At 42.6% G+C, this 24,406-nt stretch overlaps 2 protein-coding genes and 1 long non-coding RNA gene across 3 annotated transcripts; 2 read left to right on the forward strand and 1 right to left on the reverse strand.

The window, feature by feature from the left end:
• Positions 1–1,140: 1,140 nt before the first annotated feature.
• On the forward strand, positions 1,141–5,000 carry LOC115585007 (uncharacterized). Its single transcript, XR_003984637.1, has 3 exons — positions 1,141–1,200; positions 1,435–1,470; positions 4,575–5,000. It is a non-coding gene; the product is annotated as an uncharacterized LOC115585007 (long non-coding RNA).
• A 7,296-nt stretch (positions 5,001–12,296) lies between these two features.
• On the reverse strand, positions 12,297–12,715 carry LOC115585679 (keratin-associated protein 4-3-like; the record flags this gene model as incomplete). The annotated part of the gene is given in 3 exon segments (XM_030424251.1): positions 12,297–12,314; positions 12,317–12,352; positions 12,641–12,715. Coding segments are annotated over 3 exon segments (129 nt in total), but the record flags the coding sequence as incomplete, so codon positions are not given.
• A 5,343-nt stretch (positions 12,716–18,058) lies between these two features.
• On the forward strand, positions 18,059–23,666 carry LOC115584981 (uncharacterized). Its single transcript, XM_030422975.1, has 5 exons — positions 18,059–18,564; positions 19,392–19,691; positions 20,277–20,351; positions 20,641–20,671; positions 23,015–23,666. Exons 1-5 carry the CDS (start codon positions 18,061–18,063, stop codon positions 23,050–23,052), a joined length of 948 nt encoding a protein of 315 aa, XP_030278835.1. The 5' UTR covers positions 18,059–18,060; the 3' UTR covers positions 23,053–23,666.
• The last annotated feature ends 740 nt before the right edge of the window (positions 23,667–24,406 follow it).

Below are 24,406 nucleotides of genomic sequence, written 5' to 3' on the forward strand. Positions count from 1 at the left end.
CAGTGTGACGTCTCACTGAGTACAACTAGATAAGGAACAAGTCGCCTCTCACATTAGCCATGTTTATACTGGGCAGCAAGTCGCCAGTTGGACGTCCTTTTTGCGGCTTGGTCCCTGGATTCAGACAGAAGGCGGTAAATTGGGGGTCTGTTTTGTTCTGCCAATTTGCCGCCTCAGAGGGTTTAATTGTTAAACTTTGACTGATTTTCACTGTTTAAAACTCTTTGCAGGAGACTCTTCAAATGGAAAAACTGAGGCTGGAGGTAAATCTGTCTGTCTGTCTGTTTCACCTGGAGTTTTAGTAGTTTTATTAGTTTTACTGTTCAAATAAAGTCGTAGTTATCTAGTTCATCACAGCTCTGCTGCACACTCTCTTGTTTAGTTGTGTTATTGAGCTGGTGAACAATGAATTTCTGTTCTATTATTGTTGAAGTTACATCTTTACAATCAAAGCTTCTCAGATTATGTTCCTGTGATTTCACGTGTTCTCGTTTCCTTTCTGACTCTGTGAAACTCTTTGCAGGTGAAAAAACTTCGTGCTGAAGAACAGAGACAAGAGGTAAATCCATCCATGATGAGAGTTTCAGACAAAATGTGTCAAAAATCAAAAAATGTCATTTTCAACCATCAGATGAATGTATAATTAAGATTTTGTTGGACTGATTGATGAGGAAGTGAAGAGTTCACAGAATCTCATCATGCGTCTGATCGGCTGATCTAGTTGATCATCACGGCTGTTTTCTAGTGTTACTGTCTCCTGATTGGACGACACTTACAGACTCAGCTACTATAGGAGGGTTATAATGTTGTTGTCCACTGATACAAACTGCATGTGTCTTTGTCATTTGTCTTCATCAGCCTGACACTGCAGCAACAGGAGGAACAGGAGGAGCAGGAGGAGGAACAGGAGGAGCAGCAGGAGGAACAGGAGGAGCAGCAGGAGGAACAGGAGGAACAGGAGGAGGAACAGGAGGAACAGCAGGAGCAGCAGGAGGAACAGCAGGAGCAGCAGGAGGAACAGGAGGAGCAGCAGGAGGAACAGGAGGAGCAGCAGGAGGAACAGGAGGAACAGGAGGAGGAACAGGAGGAACAGGAGGAGCAGCAGGAGGAACAGCAGGAGCAGCAGGAGGAACAGGAGGAGCAGCAGGAGGAACAGGAGGAACAGCAGGAGCAGCAGGAGGAGGAGCAGGAGGATCACAGGTGTGTTTGTGTGTTAATGAGTCAGTAATTAGTAATCTTACCATAATATCTGTTCAGCTGACCGTCAGTCTGTTTATCAGCAGCTTCCTTCATGTTGAGAAGAACTGTGAAAAGTAGATGATGTGAGACAGAACACAAGGAAACAACAGCTTCTGCACTTTTATGTCATTTAGATTCTTTTCTTTTTTCTGTCTGAAATCTAAACTTTGACTCACTGTTTGAAACTGTTTGCAGGAGGAAGCTATTGAACTTCAAACAGTGAATACAGAGGTGAGTCTGTCTGTGTGTCTGTGTGTGAATTCAGACCACTCTGTGGTCGCTGTGCTGCTTAAATCCAAGTATGATGAATCCTTTGGTCTTTGATTGGTCTAATGTCATATTCTAATATTTAAGATGCTGGATTTCTGTAAGTCGTAGTCATCAAAATTAAAACAAAAAAAAGGCTTGAAATATGTTCTTTATTTTATGTTCAATGAATCCAGAATATATGAAAGTTTCACTTCTTGAATTAAATTAGAGATAAACAGATGACATTTCCACCATATTGTATTTTGTCTGTACAAACAGCTGGAGGAGGGTTATATTATTTTATTCCAACTAAATACACTGACTGCATGTTTTATTACTGAATCATCATATTAATAATCCTGTATTCTGGCTGATCCTCATGTTCTGTCATCATAACGAGGCTGATCTGTGATCTGTACAGAGGCCACTAGAGGTCGCTCTCCATCAGACACAAGTCTTTTATCAGGAGGAGCTGACTGACTTCAGATCAGAGGAGACCTCAAATATAAAGTTTAACCTGTGAACACTGACTCAGTCCTCTGCAGCAGCTGCAGCTCTGAGCTCTGCTGAGAAAAGGACAGAAACAACCACATTATAAACATGTTTTATTCACAAATAGCTTAATTCATTATATTCAAACGATCATAAATATTCTAGTTCACCATTCAAACTGCATCAGTCCCTCTGTGGCAGGTTGTAAAGTCAGAGCTGCTGCTGCTGACCTCTGCTGTTTGTTTGTTTGTTAGGGAATCAAATCTAACATTTAAATTCATTATTCATTTTGTTTTGTGTCCATAACTACAACATACGCCCCCTAGTGTTCACTGCAAAGACATGCATTTAAAGGAGTCATCACCCGGAAATCTCAATTTCTCTCGTTAAATCATGCATATTGGTGTTGGACCTCTGTTGAAACTTGCCTGAAAAGCTGGAGTTTGAAAGTGGCTTATTTTTTTCGCTTTGGCTCTTTTTCTGAACAGGAATAGCGCACAGTAGTGCGCGTTCCTAAAGCAGGAGATTTTGACTCTGCTCCTGTGGTGACGTTACCACAGGAGGCTACTTGCATATTAAGCACCTGCTCACAGCCGTCCTCAGCCAGAGTGAGCACGCCGAATCTGCTTATTTCTCTGTCATTTTCACGCCATACATCGTCACCGCCAGCATTAAAACTCAGGTCTTACATGTAAAACACGAGTGTGAAAAGTAAGAAGGAAAAAAAAAGAATTTACCATTCAGAGACGTCCTGCTGTAAACGTGTCTCTTCCACCGTCTCTGCCTCTTCACTCTCCCGTTCGGGTTCCGACTCCGGCTCGTACATAAATGCCTGAATTCCGTAAGGTTTGTCATTTAGTGTGTGCGCCATGACAGGGGGCTGTTTATGTTGTGGAGTCTGTGTGCATGCAGGCTCGCCCCCCATTCCGGCTCTGTCCTTCCTGCGGCCAATCAACGCGCGCCTCATTACATATTAATACAATGCACATCCGGACCATTCAAAACCTTGCGCTCAATCTCATGTGAGAAAGTCGCGGTATGAAAAAGGGTCAGAACAAGCTCTATGTTTGATATTTTTTAATTATTTTTTTTCTAATAAGTTTTAAGAATTGATCCAAAGCGATCCAAGAGGGACTGGATATGCAAAAAACCAGGTGATGACTCCTTTAATGAGAAGAGGACATGTTCCGTTTTTATCTTTGCAAACTCCTTTATATATATTTAGTTTTAAACATTGTGCTTGATTCTGAAATGAAACTTCAGTGTGATGTCTCACTGAAACTAAATAAGGAACAAGTTGCCTCACAGATTTTATACTCTGTAACTGTTTGCCTGCTTTTTAACCAGTTAAGTGAAATATTTTGTAAAAAGACATTTAGAGACGTATGAAACACTGACGTTAAGCTCTTTATATATCACACAGCTAGCATGCTACCACAGTTAGCTAGAAAAAAAATGCCTCATTTCAAGCATTTAAAGGTACAATATGTAATAATTGGCCACCTCTTGCATTCATACATACAAACAATAATAAGTATCTCACCAGAGTAACTGCAAACTGCTGCTAAATGTAGCTGCTGTTAGGCAGTTAGCTCAGTTTGCAGTGCAGCTAGTGGTCCTATTAGCTGACTCTGTCAGGCCTCTGATCTCAGAGCACCGAGCAGTTTTTGTAGACATCGTCAAAACTGTTCTTGATTATTTTAGTTTAAAGGTGCAATATGTAAAAATGTGTGTTTAAAACATTCCTAAATTAACTAAAATGATCAACTGAATGTGAAGAAATAACTGTTTTGATGTTATGATAAATATTTGTATTGGATTGCAGAAATATGTATTGAAGTTAGCATGCTAACCAGCTAGCCCCTAGCCACTTTGAACGTCATCATCATGAGATGTCTCAACACTCGCACTGTGCTCAGAGCTTCCAGTCTGGTCAGAGTCAGCTAATAGGATTGCTCGGTAGCTGCATGGTTAACTAAGCTTATGAGCTAACTAAAGCTACAGTTAGCAGCTGCTATGTTTGGAGTTGTTTGGAGTATAAATATGGCAGGTGGCCGAGTCTTACATATACCACCTTCAAATTTGGTCTGTTTGGAATTAAGTCAATGAGAAAACGATCCTCAGTAAACAGTTTACTGCTGAGTTTATGATCTCAATCGTTCATTTCAAGTCTTCCTCAACACAGCAACACATGTTGTGATTTATGTTCCGACAAAAAATACAATAGAAGATAAAGCAGGTATGCTACAGGGTGGGACGTAGTGGCATGCACAGACCTTTGGAAGGGCAGGGGCGAAAAGGAAAAAAAGGGCACTTTAGCACGCGTTTTCAGCAATTGGACCACAAGAGGGGTCGACCCCTTGTGTCACTTCTGGCTCAAAAAAACAAGCTAGACTCAAGGCTTTAATGTGGTACTCCATAAACTAATGAGTGAGGCCATGTTACACTGTCACGTCCTGAATGTCCTCCTGTCCTCCTCAGTCTGTCTCCGTCTCAGGTGAACTTGGTTATAATAATATATATTTAATATGATATATTATATTATTACTGTGTGTTCATGTAACAACTCTTGAAACTGTGTTTTCTCCAAATAGCAAAGTCCTCTTCTTGGAGCCAATGTCCATGAGACATACAGTGAAGATGAGTCGGGACCCATGTGATCGTACATTCTCCTCCTGATGAAACACTTCAGACTAAGTTTTAAACTGTGACTGTGACGTTTGCGATTGGAAGCAGGCCGGAGATTTTTTGTTGTTTTTGTTTTTTCTAACGGCAGCTTAACAAAATGTTTCTGTTGTGATTTATCTTTCTGTATATAACTATGAGACGAGCTCTCAGCTCTCAGTGCTCTGCTCAACTTAATCAGGTGTGTGATTGCAAATTATGATGCAAATGTGTCATGACTGTAGATCTGTTTGTTGTGTTCTTGTCTGGTTTTGTCTTGTGTTTTCTTGTATTTGATTTCCATGTCTCTGTATCTTGTCTTGTGTCTTGTTTTTGCATACCCTCATGTGTCCTTTAAGTTCTCCTGTGTATTTTCCTATGTTCCCTCTGGCTCCCTCTGTCTATTGCTTGGTTCCCTTCATGTTCTCGTGTGCTCCTCCCCTTCGTTACCTCACCTGTTCCTCGTCTTGTCATCAGTGTCTGTGTATTTAGTCTCTGTGTTCCCAAGCAACCTTTTTTTCCAGGCCACAGCCCAAACCCATGCATCAGCTCCAGCCCCAGCCCATGCCGTAGCCACAGCTAGGCTACCAGCCCAGGCCTCAGTCTCGACCCCAGGGCCTGCAAGTCCTGAGGCGTCTCCTTTCTGGGGAGCCCGCCTGGCCTTCAAGGTTTCCCCGCTTAGGAAGCGCCGCTCTCGGTGGCGTCCGGGCTCCTTGAGGTCTGGCGCCCTCCTTTGCTGTCCGGCGCCCTCCTTTGCTGTCCTTCGCCGACACCTGCCAGTGGCCTTCAGTCGGCAGCCCGGTCGACACCTGCCAGTGGCCTTCAGTCGGCGGACCTGATGGCGCCTGTTCCTGCCAGTGGCCTTCAGTCGGCGGACCTGATGGCGCCTGTTCCTGCCAGTGGCCTTCAGTCGGCGGACCTGATGGCGCCTGTTCCTGCCTGTGGCCTTCAGTCGGCGGACCTGATGGCGCCTGTTCCTGCCAGTGGCCTTCAGTCGGCGGACCTGATGGCGCCTGTTCCTGCCAGTGGCCTTCAGTCGGCGGACCTGATGGCGCCTGTTCCTGCCTGTGGCCTTCAGTTTGTGATTGGAAGCAGGCCGGAGATTTTTTGTTGCTTTTGTTTTTTCTAACGGCAGTTTAACAAAATGTTTCTGTTGTGATTTATCTTTCTGTATATAACTATGAGACGAGCTCTCAGCTCTCAGTGATCTGTTCAACTTGATCAGTTGTGAGACTGCAAATTATGATGCAAATGTAAATAAAAAGATTAAAGTTCTGTACAGGAGGTTCAAATAATAATCTTTTCAAAATATGATCCTGTCAGAAGATGGTCTCTGGTTATTTTTATTTAGAATGTTTGAGGGAAATTTTCTAATGTCCCTTATTATTTTGATATGTTGTTCTTACATATGAAGGAGTTGTAGATGCAACATTATTATGTATGTAAAGTGAAATCTTATATCTGTTGACTTCTGACATGAGCTCTGTCTGTAATAGTTATGTGGAGGAATAATGCTTTATTGTTGTGGGTTATTATAAAGGATGAGGAGAGACGGCCTCTCTTCAGTCATCATCTCTGTGCTGCTGATGTGGGATTCTTGCTTGCAAACAATAAAGAACTTCTAGAAAATAAATATTGTGTCAAACTCTCATCTGCACTAGACAAGCGGTTGGTTTTCAGTTACCACGACAAATGTGTGACTTAATGAATGCACATTTATTTTGGACATGTGACAACTAAACTAAACTAAAATTATAATTAGTTAGACAAATAAACATAATAAAATGAAAAGCATGTTACAAAGTATATTCCATGTACAAGCACTAGCTCCATTCACACTGACCTGTGAGTGCAGGGATCCTGCAGTTGGCAGCTAGAATCCTGAAATTCAACTTTCATTCAAATTATAACCCCTCTATGAAAGAAAAGTTTCTGAATATTACCTGGCAGTAGTCCAAGAACTTTAACGCACAGGAATTTAAAAACAGTAAGCTGCTGTGAACTTCATGAACTGTTCTTATACCTATTTTTTTGAAGTGTGAAAAGTGTTTGCAGTGCAGTATTTTTCAGGGGGACGACTCAGAGACGTTCACTTTGGTTTCACATCCCTCCATGTTCTGAGGTGTAAATGTTCCAGCTCCTCTTTGTTTAAGGTTTGCTTTGTTTTCAGAACACACCTGTCTTCACTCACCTGTTGTGCTTTATGCAACATTAATAGGGTTTTGGGTTAAATTTGACTATCAATAATAATTAGTGATTATCAAGGATAATTATTAATTATGTTAATTAATAAGATCCAATTTTTCATCTGATCACCTCGGGGGACCACTTTCACGTTCTGTGGATGGTACCAGTGATTTTCTGTGGATGGTACCGGTGACGCTCTGTGGATGGTACCAGTGACGCTCTGTGGATGGTACCGGTGACGCTCTATGGATGGTACCAGTGACGCTCTGTGGATGGTACCGGGGATGCTCTGTGGATGGTACCAGTGATGCTCTGTCGATGGTACCAGTGATGCTCTGTGGATGGTACCAGTGATGCTCTGTGGATGGTACCAGTGATGCTCTGTCGATGGTACCAGTGATGTTCTGTGGATGGTACCAATGATGTTTTGTGGATGGTACCAGTGATGCTCTGTGGATGGTACCAGTGATGTTCTGTGGATGGTACCAGTGACGCTCTGTGGATGGTACCAGTGATGCTCTGTGGATGGTACCAGTGATGTTCTGTCAATGGTACCACTGATGTTTTGAGTGGTTTTAATCACCTCTGTAGAACCTCCCTGTCCTGGGTCGTGATGAACCATGACAGTTTGTGATGTTCCCGGTCAGGATGCGTTTGATGCTCGTCTGTAAACCAGAATCTTGCTCTGGACTTAAGCCGTGCTAAGTTTCTGTATGAAGTCGATCCTTTGAGGAAGAAGAGGCGATGAGCAGCAGATTGTTCTCTGTTGATTTCCTCCAGATACGACACGGCCGATGATGGTGGCGTCGTCAACAAACTTCACAATCTAGTTCTCCTGATGACAGTCAGTGCGGTCATGTAAAGTCCTGTGGTTTTAAGACTTGTTGCATTAGGAGAAATAAATAAAAATAGCTACAGTAAATTCTAAATCATTGGAGTCTTCTTGTAAATTCTGCATTGAATACAAAACATTAAGTCAAATCAAATCAAATCAATTTTATTTATATAGCCCAAAATCACAATCACATTGCCTCAGGGGCGCTGCCAGGGATTTTGGGCCCCATGAAAAGAAATATTACTGGGCCCCTGCATAGCCGGCCATAAGGCCAGCGAAAATTTGTTATGCTGTTTACATAAAACTGTGCATTTTAATGATATTTTTGACTATAATGTCCTATATGTGTGAAAAGAACAACATGACAGTTCCTTGGTAGGGGAAGCACTGAACACTCAGAATACAATGGAATTTAGATTCATTGTCTGCAACTCTGCAACTTTAATGGTTAAAATATAAAATTCTCTTAAATTACCTGAAAAATACAAATGCATGACATACATGAATTATATAGAATTTCCTGTAATACCATTTGAAATGGCATCACAAGATTCAGGTTTCCTCCCACCATTCTGTTTTACTGTCAGCGATTTGATCAAAAATAACAAAAGAAAATGTGATTTTCACAACCGGTACCCCACTGCTCACTGTCTCCCTCTTGTAGCCCTGCATTTAGGTCTAATTTATCTCCAAAATTACTATTATAGCAATACCACACAATTTCTCTTTCAAACATGCACATCACCCCCCCCCACACACACTTAGACCAGCCACTGCACTCAATGTAAAAACTGTATGCTGTCTTACATTATGTTTTTGTTGTTGTTTTTATTAAGTTTGTAATATGCGTTTATATTTTGTTAAAAAAATCTATTAAAAATAATAATAATAATATAATTTATCTCCAAAACTGTACATGGTGGAAAAAGAGTTGTGGTGGAATTAAACACATAAACGAGGCTCTATGGTTGTTGCGATTTAAATATTGTTAAAGTTTCTCTGATTGGATTGAGAGCAGTCACTTAGTCTGCAAGAACCAAAACATTTCTCCTCTTTTCCTACTGCAAAGCAAGGGGTGAGAGTCCCAAACTACTGACCAAACATAGTATTTCAGTGAGTTTATAGTTCAGTTTCAGTGATAGCTAAATTTCAACAAAACAAAATAAAGTTATAGGCTATATGCTTTTTAAACCATTTAAATCATTCTGAAACAAATACATGTGTTTTTATTCAGAATGCTCTTTATTCATTAATTTCAATTTATCTTTTTTTTCCATAATAATAGATTAATTCAACACAGAGCTGCTCACCTCCTTCCTCAGTTGTGGGTAGGCCTACTGGGGCTGGTTCAGGGGTAGGTGGGGTACTGGGGCTGGTTCAGGGGTAGGTGGGGGTACTGGGGCTGGTTCAGGGGTAGGTGGGGGTACTGGGGCTGGTTCAGGGGTAGGTGGGGGTACTGGGGCTGGTTCAGGGGTAGGTGGGGGTACTGGGGCTGGTTCAGGGGTAGGTGGGGGTACTGGGGCTGGTTCAGGGACAGGTGGGGGTACTGGGGCTGGTTCAGGGGTAGGTGGGGGTGCTGGGGCTGGTTCAGGGGTAGGTGGGGGTACTGGGGCTGGTTCAGGGGTAGGTGGGGGTACTGGGGCTGGTTCAGGGGTAGGTGGGGGTACTGGGGCTGGTTCAGGGACAGGTGGGGGTACTGGGGCTGGTTCAGGGGTAGGTGGGGGTGCTGGGGGCTGGTTCAGGGGTAGGTGGGGGTACTGGGGCTGGTTCAGGGGTAGGTGGGGGTGCTGGGGCTGGTTCAGGGGTAGGTGGGCCTACTGGGGCTGGTTCAGGGGTAGGTGGGGGTGCTGGGGCTGGTTCAGGGGTAGGTGGGCCTACTGGGGCTGGTTCAGGGGTCGGTGGGGGGGGCTGGGGCTGGTTCAGGGGTAGGTGGGGGTACTGGGGCTGGTTCAGGGACAGGTGGGGGTACTGGGGCTGGTTCAGGGGTAGGTGGGGGTGCTGGGGCTGGTTCAGGGGTAGGTGGGGGTGCTGGGGCTGGTTCAGGGTTAGGTGGGGGTACTGGGGCTGGTTCAGGGGTAGGTGGGGGGTACTGGGGCTGGTTCAGGGACAGGTGGGGGTACTGGGGCTGGTTCAGGGGTAGGTGGGGGTGCTGGGGCTGGTTCAGGGGTAGGTGGGGGTACTGGGGCTGGTTCAGGGGTAGGTGGGGGTGCTGGGGCTGGTTCAGGGGTAGGTGGGCCTACTGGGGCTGGTTCAGGGGGTAGGTGGGGGTGCTGGGGCTGGTTCAGGGGTAGGTGGGCCTACTGGGGCTGGTTCAGGGGTAGGTGGGGGTGCTGGGGCTGGTTCAGGGGTAGGTGGGCCTACTGGGGCTGGTTCAGGGGTCGGTGGGGGGGCTGGGGCTGGTTCAGGGGTAGGTGGGGGTGCTGGGGCTGGTTCATGTGTAGGGGGCTCACAGGGCTCACAGACAGCTGCGGCTGCTGCTGCTGCACTTGACGTGTCTGTCAAGGCGGGGGGTTAAAGGGAAGAACTATGGAAATATAGGAGTTGGACCCAAACGCAGATAATCAGAGGACAAGAGGCAGCAATGAGGGGAACAAAAGGCGAGCTTTAATAAAACTAAAGCTGAAGTACAAAAACCAAAAAGGAGCAAGACCAAAAACGAGACAAAAGCAAAGTAGCAACCAAGAGAGCTAAACAAAGTGCAAACAAAAGGACAAAGTACAAAATCAAAAATGCAGATTGCAAAACTCAAAATCCAACACATACCATGAGACACGAGAGGAGGCAAGGCAGGAACATGGACATGAACAGACACTGGCAGAGACAATGAACGGACAAGGAGTGCAGGGGATTCACAGACTAAATACACAGACTAATGACCAGACAAGGAACAGGTGAGGAGAGAGGAGCCCAGGTGAGGTAACGAGAGGGAGGAGCATGGAGGACAAAACACTGACAGACAGAGGGAGACAGACTGCAACTGGGAAAATACACAGGAGAACTTAAAGGACACATGACACAAGAGGGCATGGAAAATCAAAACATGAGACACAAGACACACAACAACATGAATACAGAGACATAAAACCAGAGTCATGACAGTGTCTGTTCAAACATGCATCATTTTTGACAGGAGGGGTGGTCAACTGATTACATATGGGCAGCTTGCTAAACGTGAACAGTGAAATCTAAAAATCCAGAGTTTGTGAGAAAAGTGAGCTAGCTTAAAAACCACAAGGTTAAGATAAACAACAGACTAATGTGTTCCAGAACTTTCCACCACATGAACCAAACCCACCTTGTTTCTGGAAAAACTGGGTGACATACCGACGCCCCTTTGCTTCTCTCTCCTTTTTTGACTACCCGACTTCTGGGGCATTTTGCCTTCTCTCGGTCTGAATACACCGCACAGCAGTTCAGTTGATTGATGGGAGGACCAAACCATATTACGTAGGGGGGGGGGGGGGGGGGCCTTGAGAAATGTTTCCAAAATAAACTTAGTGTTATTATCAGTGCATTAAGTGATGCATATGTATGATTATAAACTAACAAATTAGTGTCATATTATTTTTGTCAGTATTATAATTTTATTAGGGGCCTTTCTGGGCCCCTGTGAATGATGGGCCCCTAGAATCCTTCCCCTTATCCCCCCCTTTTCGGCACCCCAGCATTGCCTCAGTGGGCTTTACAATCTGTACAGTGAACAACATCCTCTGTCCTGAGACCCTCGATTCGAGTGAGGAAAAACTTCACATGTTGATGGAAAAAAAACCTTTTAACAGGGTAAAAAAACAACAATGGAAGAAACCTCAGGAAGAGCCACAGAGGAAAGATCCCTCTTCCAGGACGGACAGACATGCAATAGATGTTGCGTGTACAGAAAAGAGCAACAATTCACAGTTTATAAGTAACATCAACAGAAAATCTGATACAAGTTATGTAAAGTGAGTGGATCCAGGAGACGACCGAGCAGCACGAGGCATCACCAAGTGGAGCCCGAGCCAGACGACCTCCTGTCCACCATGATGACCAGGAAGAGGGCAGGCCACACAACATAATTAGTAAGACAGAGAGAGGCATCAAGGTTAACAGAAATATAGATATGAGGAGATAGTGAAGCGGAGGAGAGCAATGATCCAGCAGAGCCCTGAATTTTGAGAGTGTAATGCCCGAGTTGGAATATATGGTTTAATTAGATCTGACATGTACGACGGGGCAAGGCCGTGTACAGTTTGTATGTCATCAGCAGCACCTTAAAGTCTGATCTTAGATGAATTGGGAGCCAGTGCAGAGATGCTAAGATTGGTGTAATATGAGCAAATGTTCTTGTACGTCTTAAGACTCTGGCTGCAGAATTCTGAATCATTTGAAGACTTTTAGTGCTCTCATGTGGAAGACCTGAAAATAAGGCATTGCAGTAATCCGGCCTAGACGAAACAAAGGCATGAATCAGGATCTCTGCGTCCGCGGCGGACAGGAAGGACCTAATTTTAGCTATATTGCGCAGGTGGTAGAAGGCGATCTTGGTACAGGAGGGACAGCAGGAGGAACAGGAGGGACAGCAGGAGGAACAGCAGGAGGGACAGCAGGGACAGCAGGAGGAACAGCAGGAGGAACAGCAGGAGGAACAGCAGGAGGGACAGCAGGAGGAACAGCAGGAGGAACAGCAGGAGGAACAGGAGGACAGCAGGAGGAACAGCAGGAGGGACAGGAGGGACAGCAGGAGGAACAGGAGGGACAGCAGGAGGAACAGCAGGAGGGACAGGAGGGACAGCAGGAGGAACAGCAGGAGGAACAGCAGGAGGGACAGCAGGAGGAACAGCAGTAGGAACAGCAGGATGGACAGCAGGGGGAACAGGAGGGACAGCAGGAGGAACAGCAGGAGGGACAGCAGGGGGAACAGGAGGGACAGCAGGAGGAACAGCAGGAGGGACAGCAGGAGGGACAGGAGGGACAGCAGGAGGAACAGCAGGAGGAACAGCAGGAGGGACAGCAGGAAGAACAGGAGGGACAGCAGGAGGGACAGAAGGAGGAACAGCAGGAGGGACAGCAGGAGGGACAGGAGGGACAGCAGGAGGGACAGCAGGAGGGACAGCAGGAGGAACAGGAGGAACAGCAGGAGGGACAGCAGGAAGAACAGGAGGGACAGCAGGAGGGACAGGAGGAGGGACAGCAGGAGGAACAGGAGGAGGGACAGCAGGAGGGACAGCAGGAGGAACAGCAGGAGGAAAAGGAGGGACAGCAGGAGAGACAGCAGGAGGGACAGCAGGGACAGGTGTGTTTGTGTGTTAATAAGTCAGTAATTAGTAATCTCACCATAATATCTGTTCAGCTGACCGTCAGTCTGTTTATCAGCAGTTTCCTTCATGTTGAGAAGAACTGTGAGAAGTAGATGATGATGTGTTGAGAAGCAGTTTAAGTTAGAACAACAGCTTGTGAACCTTTATGTCATCTAGATTCTTTCTTTACTGTTTGCAGGAGGAAGAATTTGAACGTCAACCAATTGAGATACAGGGGAGGTGTGTCTGTCTGTGATTCTGTCTGTCTGTGATTCTGTCTGTGATTGTAAGCTGGAATTTATCTGACTGGCTGGTAAACGTTCCCTCCTGTCTCCTGATAATCAGCTGCATTACAGAAGGGTTACACTGTTTAATTCCAACTAAATACGCTGACTGCATGTTTTATTACTGAATCATCATATTAATAATCCTGTATTCTGGCTGATCCTCATGTTCTGTCATCATAACGAGGCTGATCTGTGATCTGTACAGAGGCCACTAGAGGTCGCTCTCCATCAGACACAAGTCTTTTATCAGGAGGAGCTGACTGACTTCAGATCAGAGGAGACCTCAAATATAAAGTTTAACCTGTGAACACTGACTCAGTCCTCTGCAGCAGCTGCAGCTCTGAGCTCTGCTTGTTCTAACGTCAGTTTAACAAAATGTTTCTGTTGTGATTCATCTTTCTGTAGAAAACTGAGATGAGCTCTCAGAACTCTGCTTAACCTAATCAAGTGTGTGATTTCAAAGTATGATGCAAATGTAAATAAAGAGATTACATTTTAAAAACTATGATCCTGTCAGAAGATGGTCTCTATTTATTCTATTTTCATTATTTAAAGTCCCCAGAACGCAGAAAGAAAGAAACATTCTGAAATAGTTGTAAATGATTTGTTAATAACGATACACGTTATCTTGTCCATTCAAATTAACATTAAAAACATGACTCACACTATTTTGCCTGCCAGCGTTCCTGCTGCAGCTGTGTGATCCCATCACAGTGTACTTTCTATGTTCCTCCAGTTATTGTAAATGTAGTGTGTCAACTTCTCATGATAATTCCTCCTTTTTTCATCTGAGCTGTGAGCCAGTTCATCAGCTTATAAGAAAGCTGTCTGTAATGCCAGAGCAGCTTATTATTCAGCCCTTATGGAGGAAAATAAGAACAGCTGCAGGTTTCTTTTCAGCGCTGTAGCCCGGCTGACAGAGTCATCCCTCTATTGATGCTTGTGTTCCTATAACACTCAACATTAATGACTTTATGGGCTTCTTTAATGATAGAATTCTGCTTATTAGAGACAAAATTAATCACTTCATGACCTCAGATTGTAACAATGTAGCCTCTATCACAGATTCCTTAGAAACGGCTATAAAACCAGGTATATATCAAATTCTTTTTTACTCTTGAGCTTCACCAGCTAACAATGATTACATCATCCAAACCATCAACGTGTCTGTTAGACCCAATCACAGCTAAATCTCTTATTAAAAGGGATAGTTGGTGTTTTTTGAAGTGGGGTCATATAAAGTACATGTCTATAGTGGATCTGTTTCCTGCCGTAATCAGCGATCAGCGCAGCCTCAGTTTGGAGCAGCAGAGAGCCGCTCCAGCCCAGACGCTCAGCTTTGTACTGCAGTGAACGGGTCCAGAGAAAAAGAGAAATTAACCACCTAAAACATCTATATAGGTTCAAGTGTACGTTATATAGGTAATGACAGCGATGTAAAGCGGTGTGCATTTTCTCTATACAACGTACATTTGAAATGATGTAAACATTTTTAGGTGAGTCTTGTTTTAGTGGGCATGGCCACCCCTGGAAAATTGCTGGCCACCCCACTGGTTCTCTGATTGGTCGTGTGCCAGCTGTATGACCATTCTTATTGGCGGTGTGCTAGCAAATCAGCGCGGTGTGTGGGAGGGGCGGAATACTGTGTGCGCATTGTTATTATGTCTGTCCAGGACAAATTAATCTGTGTTTGTTTAGTAATGCCTCGCTGCATGTTTAGTATGCAGCTGTTTTTGTCTGAAATAGTTAAGTTTCGTTTTGATCGAAAGTAAAGAGAGTTGCGTGCATAAACCTCTAGTCCAGCGTCTTTAACACTAGAGCCACCAGCTTATTGCATCTCGCACATGCGTAGAACGTACACGCTACTGTGGAGCTGGCAGCACGTTGAGGCGATGTGTTCAATGACACTTTTCTGCCGAACGGGTCAGACGAGAGCAAGAGAGTGGTTAGAGTACATCACAGCACTGAAACAGCATTGGTTAAGGTTGCTAAAGATCTCTTCATTGCATCTGATGCAGGTCTTGTCTCTGTGCTAGTCTTATTAGTTGTTAGCACGGCTTTTGACACCACTGATTGTCACGTCCAATCACAAAGACTGGAACATTTATCTGGTATTGTAGGAACTGCTTTGAGCTGTTCTATTTATCAGACCGATCTCACTTTGAACAAGTTAACAATGAAAACTCACTGTATTCCAAAATTAGTCACGTTGTTCCACGATGTTCTGTGCTCTGACCAAAACTACTCCAAAAGGCCCAAATCATGTTCCTTAACACCTCCTGGAGGAACAATCTTGGCCCTGACACTCAAATTTCACCTCTGATCGATCCAATTCACTTTGCAGACCTGCCACTGACCGAACCTGAACCCAAAGTCCAGGTACTACAAATAATTCACTTTATATATGCTTCCTTCAGGGAATTTCATTAGACGACACTTCATTAAATTACATTATTATGCAGAAGATACACAATTATACTCATCCATCAAGACAGATGACACTAATCAGTCAGCTAAACTTCAGGAATGTATTAAGGATGTAAAAACCTGGATGACCTGTAATCTTCTTCTAAACTGTGCTGGGCCTGAACAAACTTTACAGTAGCAACTCTTCCTCTGTATTCACTGTGGAGGAACTTCAGAGTTTCTTCCTCTTCCTCATTTTTCCCAGCAGTTTGTTACCGCCGTAGTTACAAATGTACATGTGGAAAATTTTTCTGTTGGACTTCCTGTGAAAGCAACTCAGCTTCTAGCATCCAGAAACACACTGTTGTGTTATCTGTTAAACAATAAATAAAAAGTATGTGGCAACAGAAGTTGATTACTTATTATTATTGATGCGACCTGAAGCAGCTGATGTTTTATTTAGATCTGATCAGACACACAGACTGAGCAGTCTGTAGCTCGTCCAGCTCTGCAGAGTGCATCACATTTTATAATAGCACGTATTCAGCACAAAGCTTCACCACATGCTTCCTTTTTCTCAAGCCAGTTATTTCCTTTTGTGTCGTCAGCTTCATGTGAATCTCTTCTCACCGCAACACTCGCCATCTTCACATGAATCTGCTCTCACAGTTTTAAAACTTTTTTTAAAAATCTTTCTGTACGTTGCAGCTGTTCTCAAAGCTGTTCTCTGTTTTTAAAGCATTGTGCATCGATGTGTAGCTGAAGATGATCTGTGCAGCTTCAGTAAACCTGGACAGTGACACTCAGCTAACCAGCTGAAGATGATGATGATGATGATGATGATGAAGAAGATGGTCTACAGCTCAGTTTTACCTGTCAGAGTTCATCCAAGTTAAACTCGCGACACAAAATCCATGTATATTTCATTTGACCCCACGAGTGAGGAAACATCCACTGAAGCTTCACCTGTTCAGGTGTGAGCCGGGCTTCAACACAACCACAGCAACCTGAAGATCTTCCATCAGTTTTCATGCTGATGCTCTGGTTAGGGTTAGAAACACATCACGGTCCAGTTAAAATGCCTGTTGTGGTCTCAATTAAAACAGCTAAAAGTCTCCATGTGTCCTTAAAAATATCCAGCGGTGTGACTTTAACTGTGGTCAGCTGTTCAGCAGACTTGTTGGCTGTAACAACACCAGCTGCTGATGAGAGCTCATATATCACATAACACGTGAACGTGAAGTTCCATGTTTGCTTCACATGTGAACCTCAGACGTCTAACATTACATCCTGTAGACTGCAGAGGAACATGGTGATGATATTCTGTCTCTGACTTCTTACAGTGTATCTGTCTTCCTCTTTGTCTCAGAGTGGAAACATCGTCTCACCTGTCAGAAGCAGCCGAACACAACAAGACTGAAGTGATGATAGGACCGTGAGAAAACGTCTGACCTGCTCAGTGCATCAGAAACATCTTCCTTTCTCTTCTGGCTCACATTCATATCAAACCATGAGTCAGTTTTTTAATTTACAGAATCCAGAAATCACTAAAGCTGCAAAGATGAATCAGTTATATATTGTTGGTTGTTGTGTTGTTAGATCCCGAGTGTCCAGGAGACACTGGACCAGCTCTCTGTTATAAAAGGTTTGATCCCTAAACCTACAAGAGGTTGCTTTAAATGTGGGAATTTAAATATAGATTTTATGAGCTGTTAGTGAGGAGACTCGCCTTGAGTCTGAACGTCTACCTGCTTCAGTGCATGTACAAACATTTTGAGGGGGAGCGACGTAAAGAAAAGGCACAAACCAGAGGCAGCAGATGTCCACAGAGCAGACACAATAGAAATACAAAAAGCTTTGCACAAAGTGAAACTGCAGAGCGGCAGTAAGACGTCTGTAAGAACTGTTCATCCCACAGCACAACCACAACAACCTGTGGTTTCTTTTTCTAATGAGAGCTTCATGTGAATTTCACTGCAGCATTCTACTTCGTATCATCTTCACACACTTTATCTGTAAAACAAAGCAGAGGTTCAGAACAAATAAATAAAATCTTTCCATTGTTGCATCTGTTCTGAAATGTGTAGTTGTTCATCATTGTTGTGTGACGTGATCTGATCTTCATTTTCATTATGAAATGACACCAAAAAAAAAAATCTAAATGTTTAAACTTTAAATTACAACATATCTACATGTCTGCTGTAAAGGTCATCCATCCACAGCTTCTTTGTGAAGGATGAGGTCAGCATGTCCTTTGATATGTAGAAATGTATTGTGGTTTTCTTTCATAAAGCATGCAGAGCATTGCTGTACAGCATCGAGGAAATGAAGGCTGGGCGTGTTGCAGCAGGTCAGGTGCATCTCTTCCTGTTTAAAGGAGGCGAACCAGCAGCAGCAGCCAGCAGATGCAAACGTGTCACCAAACATGACGGGCGTCTTCCCAAACTTTCCTCTTAAACAACTCAGCCCCTACATCGCATTCATTGTGATTTTTGTTCACAATGTTATACTTGACAGGGATTTTGAGTGCTCCTGTGGAGACCAGCAGCTGGAGTGCTTTTTATTCATGGCTCTGCCAGTTTTCATTCTTTTTTTGTTACAACTCTGGACAGACAATACCTTTAAGAGAGCCTGGAAATACACCTGTGTCTGGACATGTGTAAGATGCTGTGATTCAGAGTGGTGCAAAATCTGCAACTGTAAATGGAAATTTTGCCTGTTTTTGTTGTATCACATTACGAGGGCATTTTTCATCAGTCTGCTGTGGGTTGTGTATGTGTTCATTGATGGAGACTGGTACGTTTGCTGTCTGAAGGCTACAAACTCTGCAGAGTCTTCAAAATATCCAGATTTTGCCTGCAAAGGCAAAGAGAAGGACATCACACTGGAGGAAAAAAAACTCATCGCTGAACTTAGAATTCGCTCCTTGGTGAGTTTTTCCTTCTATAAATCATGACAGTTTCTGTTTCTCTGCTGTTTAACTGTAACTTTATCACATCAGCCTGTGTATTATCTGTAAACAGAAAATTAATTTTACTGGCTGATGATGTTATCATTTTATTCTGTTTATTATCTTGAGATAATGAATTTTATTGAAATAAGTAAAGTTTGTTTTCCCCAGGTGACATGATAATGACGTCACCGTCGTCAGAAAATAAACATTTTCATTGTGAGATAATTATTTTAATTTAAAGGGATATTCCGGTGTAAGTTTAATCCATGGTCTAAATCACTGTGAAACTGTGTTAGACTCCCTCTGGAGAGATCAAGTTAGCAGACCGCTAATTTACAGAGTTGTATCAACCTCAGAAACGACCGCACGACAACAATACACTGCAGTAAATGGATCCAAATATATAACATTTTCATCCATGAGCCGCGGAACTCTACTGCACTCGGTAATCGTCGCGTCGGGACTTCCCGTCAACAGGAAGCTGCTGCAGAAGAGTGGTAAATTTAGTCAGCTTTTCAGTAGAAATCCAGCTAAGCTAGCGGAGGTTAGATGCCCCGGACTATGTGCTGAGACCCTATTTGTACTGTTGCTGAAGTTTGGTGCTGTTCTGAGCATTATTTGTGGCTTTTTGGTGGCTCATTTTAATATGAGACTGTGTTGTGCCTGATGTACACAGGATGTTATGTTCAATGACTCCTGAGACAATATACTTGTCATGTCAAAGTAACAGAATTAAATTAATGCAACCACAGCTGATTGTTATCTTCTATGCTGATATTGTCATGTTTCTGCATCTTTTTCAGTTCATCGGCCTCTGGATCATCTTTGGAGTGGTTCTTACAGTTGCCTTTGTGTCCTTTGTTAGACTGATAAAATGCTGTGGCAAAGGTTCAGATTTTTGCAACAAAGAAAATGTTTATTACAAAGTGATTTTAGCAAAGGAGAAAAAGGTTCGGAAAGATATGCTGACAACGGAAGCAATAAAAGATTTGAATGAAGAAATTGAAAACAAAATTAGCAAAGTTCCATGGACAAAATGTTTCGATGTGGCTGCAGAACTGATTGACAAAAAAACTAAACCTCTCGGAAGAGGAAGGGGTCAGGTAATGAACCAGCTTCACGTCTTTGTCATCTTCATGTGTTTCGTTGGCAGCTAACTGTGTTTTCTGTGTCACACTGATGATCTTTTGCATAATAAATCTTGAAGAATACAAAATTGGAATTTTTTTTAAGTACACTTTTTTGGCCTTTATCGGCTGTATTAATAGACCAGCTGAAGATACGACAGGAAACAGGATGAGAGAGAGAGTGACACACAGGCCGGGATTCAAACCCAGCTCCACTGCATCGAGGACAAAGCTTCTCTACATGGGATGCTGCTCTACCAACTGAGCTAAATGTCGCCCCCAAAATTGGGCAATTTTATTCAAAAATTTAAAACTGTAGTTTTCAACCATCAGATGAATGTATAATTAAGATTTTGATGGATCGCTTGATGAGGAAATGAAGAATTTACAGAATCTCAACGTGCGTCTGATTGGCTGATCTAGTTGATCATCACACCTGTTTTCTAGTGTTACTGTCTCCTGATTGGAGGACACTTACAGACTCAGCAACTATAGGAGGGTTATAATGTTGTTGTCCCACTGATACGAACTGCATGTGTCTTTTTCATTTGTCTTCATCAGCCCGACACTTCAGCAACAGGAGGAGCAGGAGGAGCAGCAGGAAGATCAAGAGAAACATCAGGAGCAGCATCACAGGTGTGTTTGTGTCTTAATGAGTCAGTAATTAGTAATCTTACCATAATATCTGTTCAGCTGACCGTCAGTCTGTTTATCAGCAGATTCCTTCATGTTGAGAAGAACTGTGAGAAGTAGATGATGATGTGAAGCAGTTTAATTTAGAAATCACTGTTAATAAAAAGAGAATTGTTGGATGTTGGCAGAGACAGAACACAAGAGAAACAACAGATTCTGCACTTTTTGTCATATTGTTTCTTTTTTATTTCTGAAAACTAAACTTTGACTCACTGTTTGAAACTGTTTGCAGGAACTTGAAGTATTTGTCAAAAAAGATACAGGTGAGCCTGTCTGTTTCACTGTGCTTGAATTCAGACCACACGGTCGTCAGTGTGCTGCTTAAATTCAAGTAAGTGATAATGCCTGACGAGGTGTCCATTATCAGGAATTAATGGACGACGTGGAGGCCTAAAAACCGTCCGATGCCAGCTAGTGCATTAATTTAGAACGGTGAACAGACAATTTGACTGGAACTACTTAGTAGGTGTCCATATATCAGGGGTTAATGGACACCCTGCAGCCAATCAGAATCGAGTATTCCCCAAGACCATGGTTTAAGTATGATGAATCCTTTGGTCTTTGATTGGTCTAATGTCATATTCTAATAATTGAGATGTTGGATTTCTGTAAGTCGTAGTCATCAAAATTAAAACAAAAAGGCTGAAAAATATTTAATTTTGTGTGTAATGAATCTAGAATATATGAAAGTTTCACTTTTTGAATTAAGTTACAGAAAAACAAATGACTTTTCCATCATATTCTATTTTTTAGATGTATCTGTACAAACAGCTGGAGGAGGGTTATATTGTTTTATTCCAACTAAACACACTGACTGCATGTTTTATTACAGAATCATCATATTAATAATCCTGTATTCTGGCTGAGCCTCATGTTCTGTCATCATAACGAGGCTGATCTGTGATCTGTACAGAGGCCACTAGAGGTCGCTCTCCATCAGACACAAGTCTTTTCTCAGGAGGAGCTGACTGACTTCAGATCAGAGGAGACCTCAAATATAAAGTTTAACCTGTGAACACTGACTCAGTCCTCTGCAGCAGCTGCAGCTCTGAGCTCTGCTGAGAAAAGGACAGAAACAACCACATTATAAACATTTTTTATTCACAAGTGAATTAATTCATTATATTCAAACAATCAGTAATATTCTACTTCATCAGTCAAACTGCATCAGTCCCTCTGTGGCAGGTTGTAAAGTCAGAGCTGCTGCTGCTGACCTCTGCTGTTTGTTTGTTAGTGAATCAAATCTAACATTTAAATTCATTTTTCATTTTGTTTTGCGTCTATAATTACAAACATGCACCACCTAGTGTTCACTGCAAAGACATGTATTTAATGAGAAGAGGACCTTTTCTGTTTTTATCTTTGCAAACTCCTTTACATTTATTTGTATTAAACTTCAGTGTGACGTTTCACTGAATACAACTAGATAAGGACTAAGTCGCCTCTCACATTTTAAAGGAAAACTTTGGTCGATTTAAACATGCAGCTTCATTGCTCAAGCTACCCTTGACTTGCCAGTACCGAAGACGTGAACACATTTGGTCCAGCCATTACAGAGCTCCGTGAACGGAGACTTAGCATAGACAGCTAACAGCATGGGGTCAGAACTTTACACTGTTTAAAGCGTCTTAACATGCTCCACATCTCACACCAAAAGTTATGCAACATCAGCAGACACCTTAGCACACAGCACTGTAGCGTGTATGACTCAAACTGAATAAAAAAGTAGTTAAAACAATGTGAAAATAGTGTGTTTGTGCAAGCAGCTACTTCCCTGTTTGTTGACATCCGTGTGTTCCGGTAGCTAGACCAAACTAGCATATCCATCGAGTGTGCACTTAACAGGCTTAACAGGCTATTGTAAGGCTCATGGCTCATGACAGGCTGTAACATGGACATGTACATTATGAACAGAAACACGAAAATGCTGGATTACGTTTCCGTCTCCGCCACTGAGGGAGTAAGTGCACGCTCGACGGATTGACTAGTTTGGTCTAGCTACTGGAAGACGCGGATGTCAACAAACAGGTACGTGGCTGCTTGCTCAAACACACTTTTTTATTCAGTTTGAGTCATACACGCTACAGTGCTGTGTGCTAAGGTGTCTGCTGATGTTGCGTAACTTTTGGTGTGAGATGTGGAGCATGTTAAGACGCTTAAAACACAGTGTAAAGTTCTGACCCCATGCTGTTAGCATTCAATGCTAAATCTGCGTTCACAGAGCTCTGTAATGGCTGGACCAAAAGTGTTCGCGTCTTCGGTACTGGCAAGTCAAGGTCAGCTTGAGCAATGAAGCTGCATGTTTACATCGACCAAAGTTCTCCTTCAACTTTGTTACAGTATTTAATGTTGTACTCCATTAACCAATGAGTGACGTCACGGTGAAAATACTGATACCGGCAGAGTGTCGGCTGTTAGAGCAGCACACTGATGAACGTGATGTCAGAGTCATGTTACACTGTCACGTCCTGCATGTCCTCCTGTCCTCCTCAGTCTGTCTCCGTCTCTGGTGAACTTGGTTATGATAATATATATTTAATATGATAGATTATATTATTACTGTGTGTTCATGTAACAACTCTTGAAACTGTGTTTTCTCCAAACAGGACAGGCAAGCAGTGAAGATGAGTCAGGACCCGTGTGATCAGACATTATCTTTCTGATGACACACTTCAGACTGAGTTTTAAACTGTGACTGTGATGTTTGTGATGGATGCAGTCCAGAGATGTTTTTGTTGCTTTTGTTTTTTCTGACAGCAGTTTAACAAAATGTTTCTGTTGTGATTTATCTTTCTGTATATAACTATGAGACGAGCTCTCAGCTCTCAGTGCTCTGCTCAACTTAATCAGGTGTGAGACTGCAAATTATGATGCAAATGTAAATAAAAAGATTAAAGTTCTGTACAGGAGGTTCAAATAATAATCTTTTCTAAATGTGATCCTGTCAGAAGATGGTCTCTGGTTATTTTTATTTAGAATGTTTGAGGGAAATTTTCTAATGTCCCTTATTATTTTGATATGTTGTTCTTACATATGAAGGAGTTGTAGATGCAACATTATTATGTATGTAAAGTGAAATCTTATATCTGTTGACTTCTGACATGCGCTCTGTCTGTAATAGTTATGTGGTGGAATAATGCTTTATTGTTTTGAGTTATTATAAAGGATGAGGAGAGACGGCCTCTCTTCAGTCATCATCTCTGTGCTGCTGATGTGAGATTCTTGCTTGCAAACAATAAAGAACTTCTAGAAAATAAATATTGTGTCAAACTCTCATCTGCACTAGACACGCAACTGATTTTCAGTCACCACGACAAATGTGTGACTGAATGAATGCACATTTATTTTGGACATGTGAAAACAAAACAAAACAAAAATTATAATTAGTTCAACAAATAAACATAATAAAATGAAAAGCATGTTACAATGTATATTCCATGAACAAACACTAGCTCCATTCACACTGATCTTTGAGTGCAGGAATCCTGCAGTTGGCAGCTAGAATCCTGAAATTCAACTTTCCCTCAGATTATAATCCTCTTCTCTATCAAATAAAAGTTTCTGAATATTACCTGGTAGCAGTCAATGAACTTTAACACACAGGAATTTAAAAACAATTAGCTGGTGTGAACTTTATGAACTGTTGTTATACCTCTTATTTCAAGTGTGATAAGTGTTTGCAGTGAGCTTTCATGGGAGTTACCAACAAAGTCATCAAAGTATCTTTAAAGTCCCCAGAATGCAGAAAACAAAATCCCTGAAACTTTGGTTTCACATCCTTCCATGTTCTGAGGTGTAAATGTTCCAGCTTCTCTTTGTTTAAGGTTTGCTTTGTTTTCAGAACACACCTGTCTTCACTCACCTGTTGTGCTTCATGCAACATTAATAGGGAGTTTTGGGTTACATTTGGCTATCAAGAATAATAAGTGATTATCAAGGATAATCATTAATTATGTTAATTGATAAGATCCAATTTTTCATCTGATCACCTCGGGGCA

Source organism: Sparus aurata, chromosome 7 (assembly GCF_900880675.1).
Source record: "Sparus aurata chromosome 7, fSpaAur1.1, whole genome shotgun sequence".
Lineage (NCBI taxonomy): Eukaryota > Metazoa > Chordata > Actinopteri > Spariformes > Sparidae > Sparus > Sparus aurata.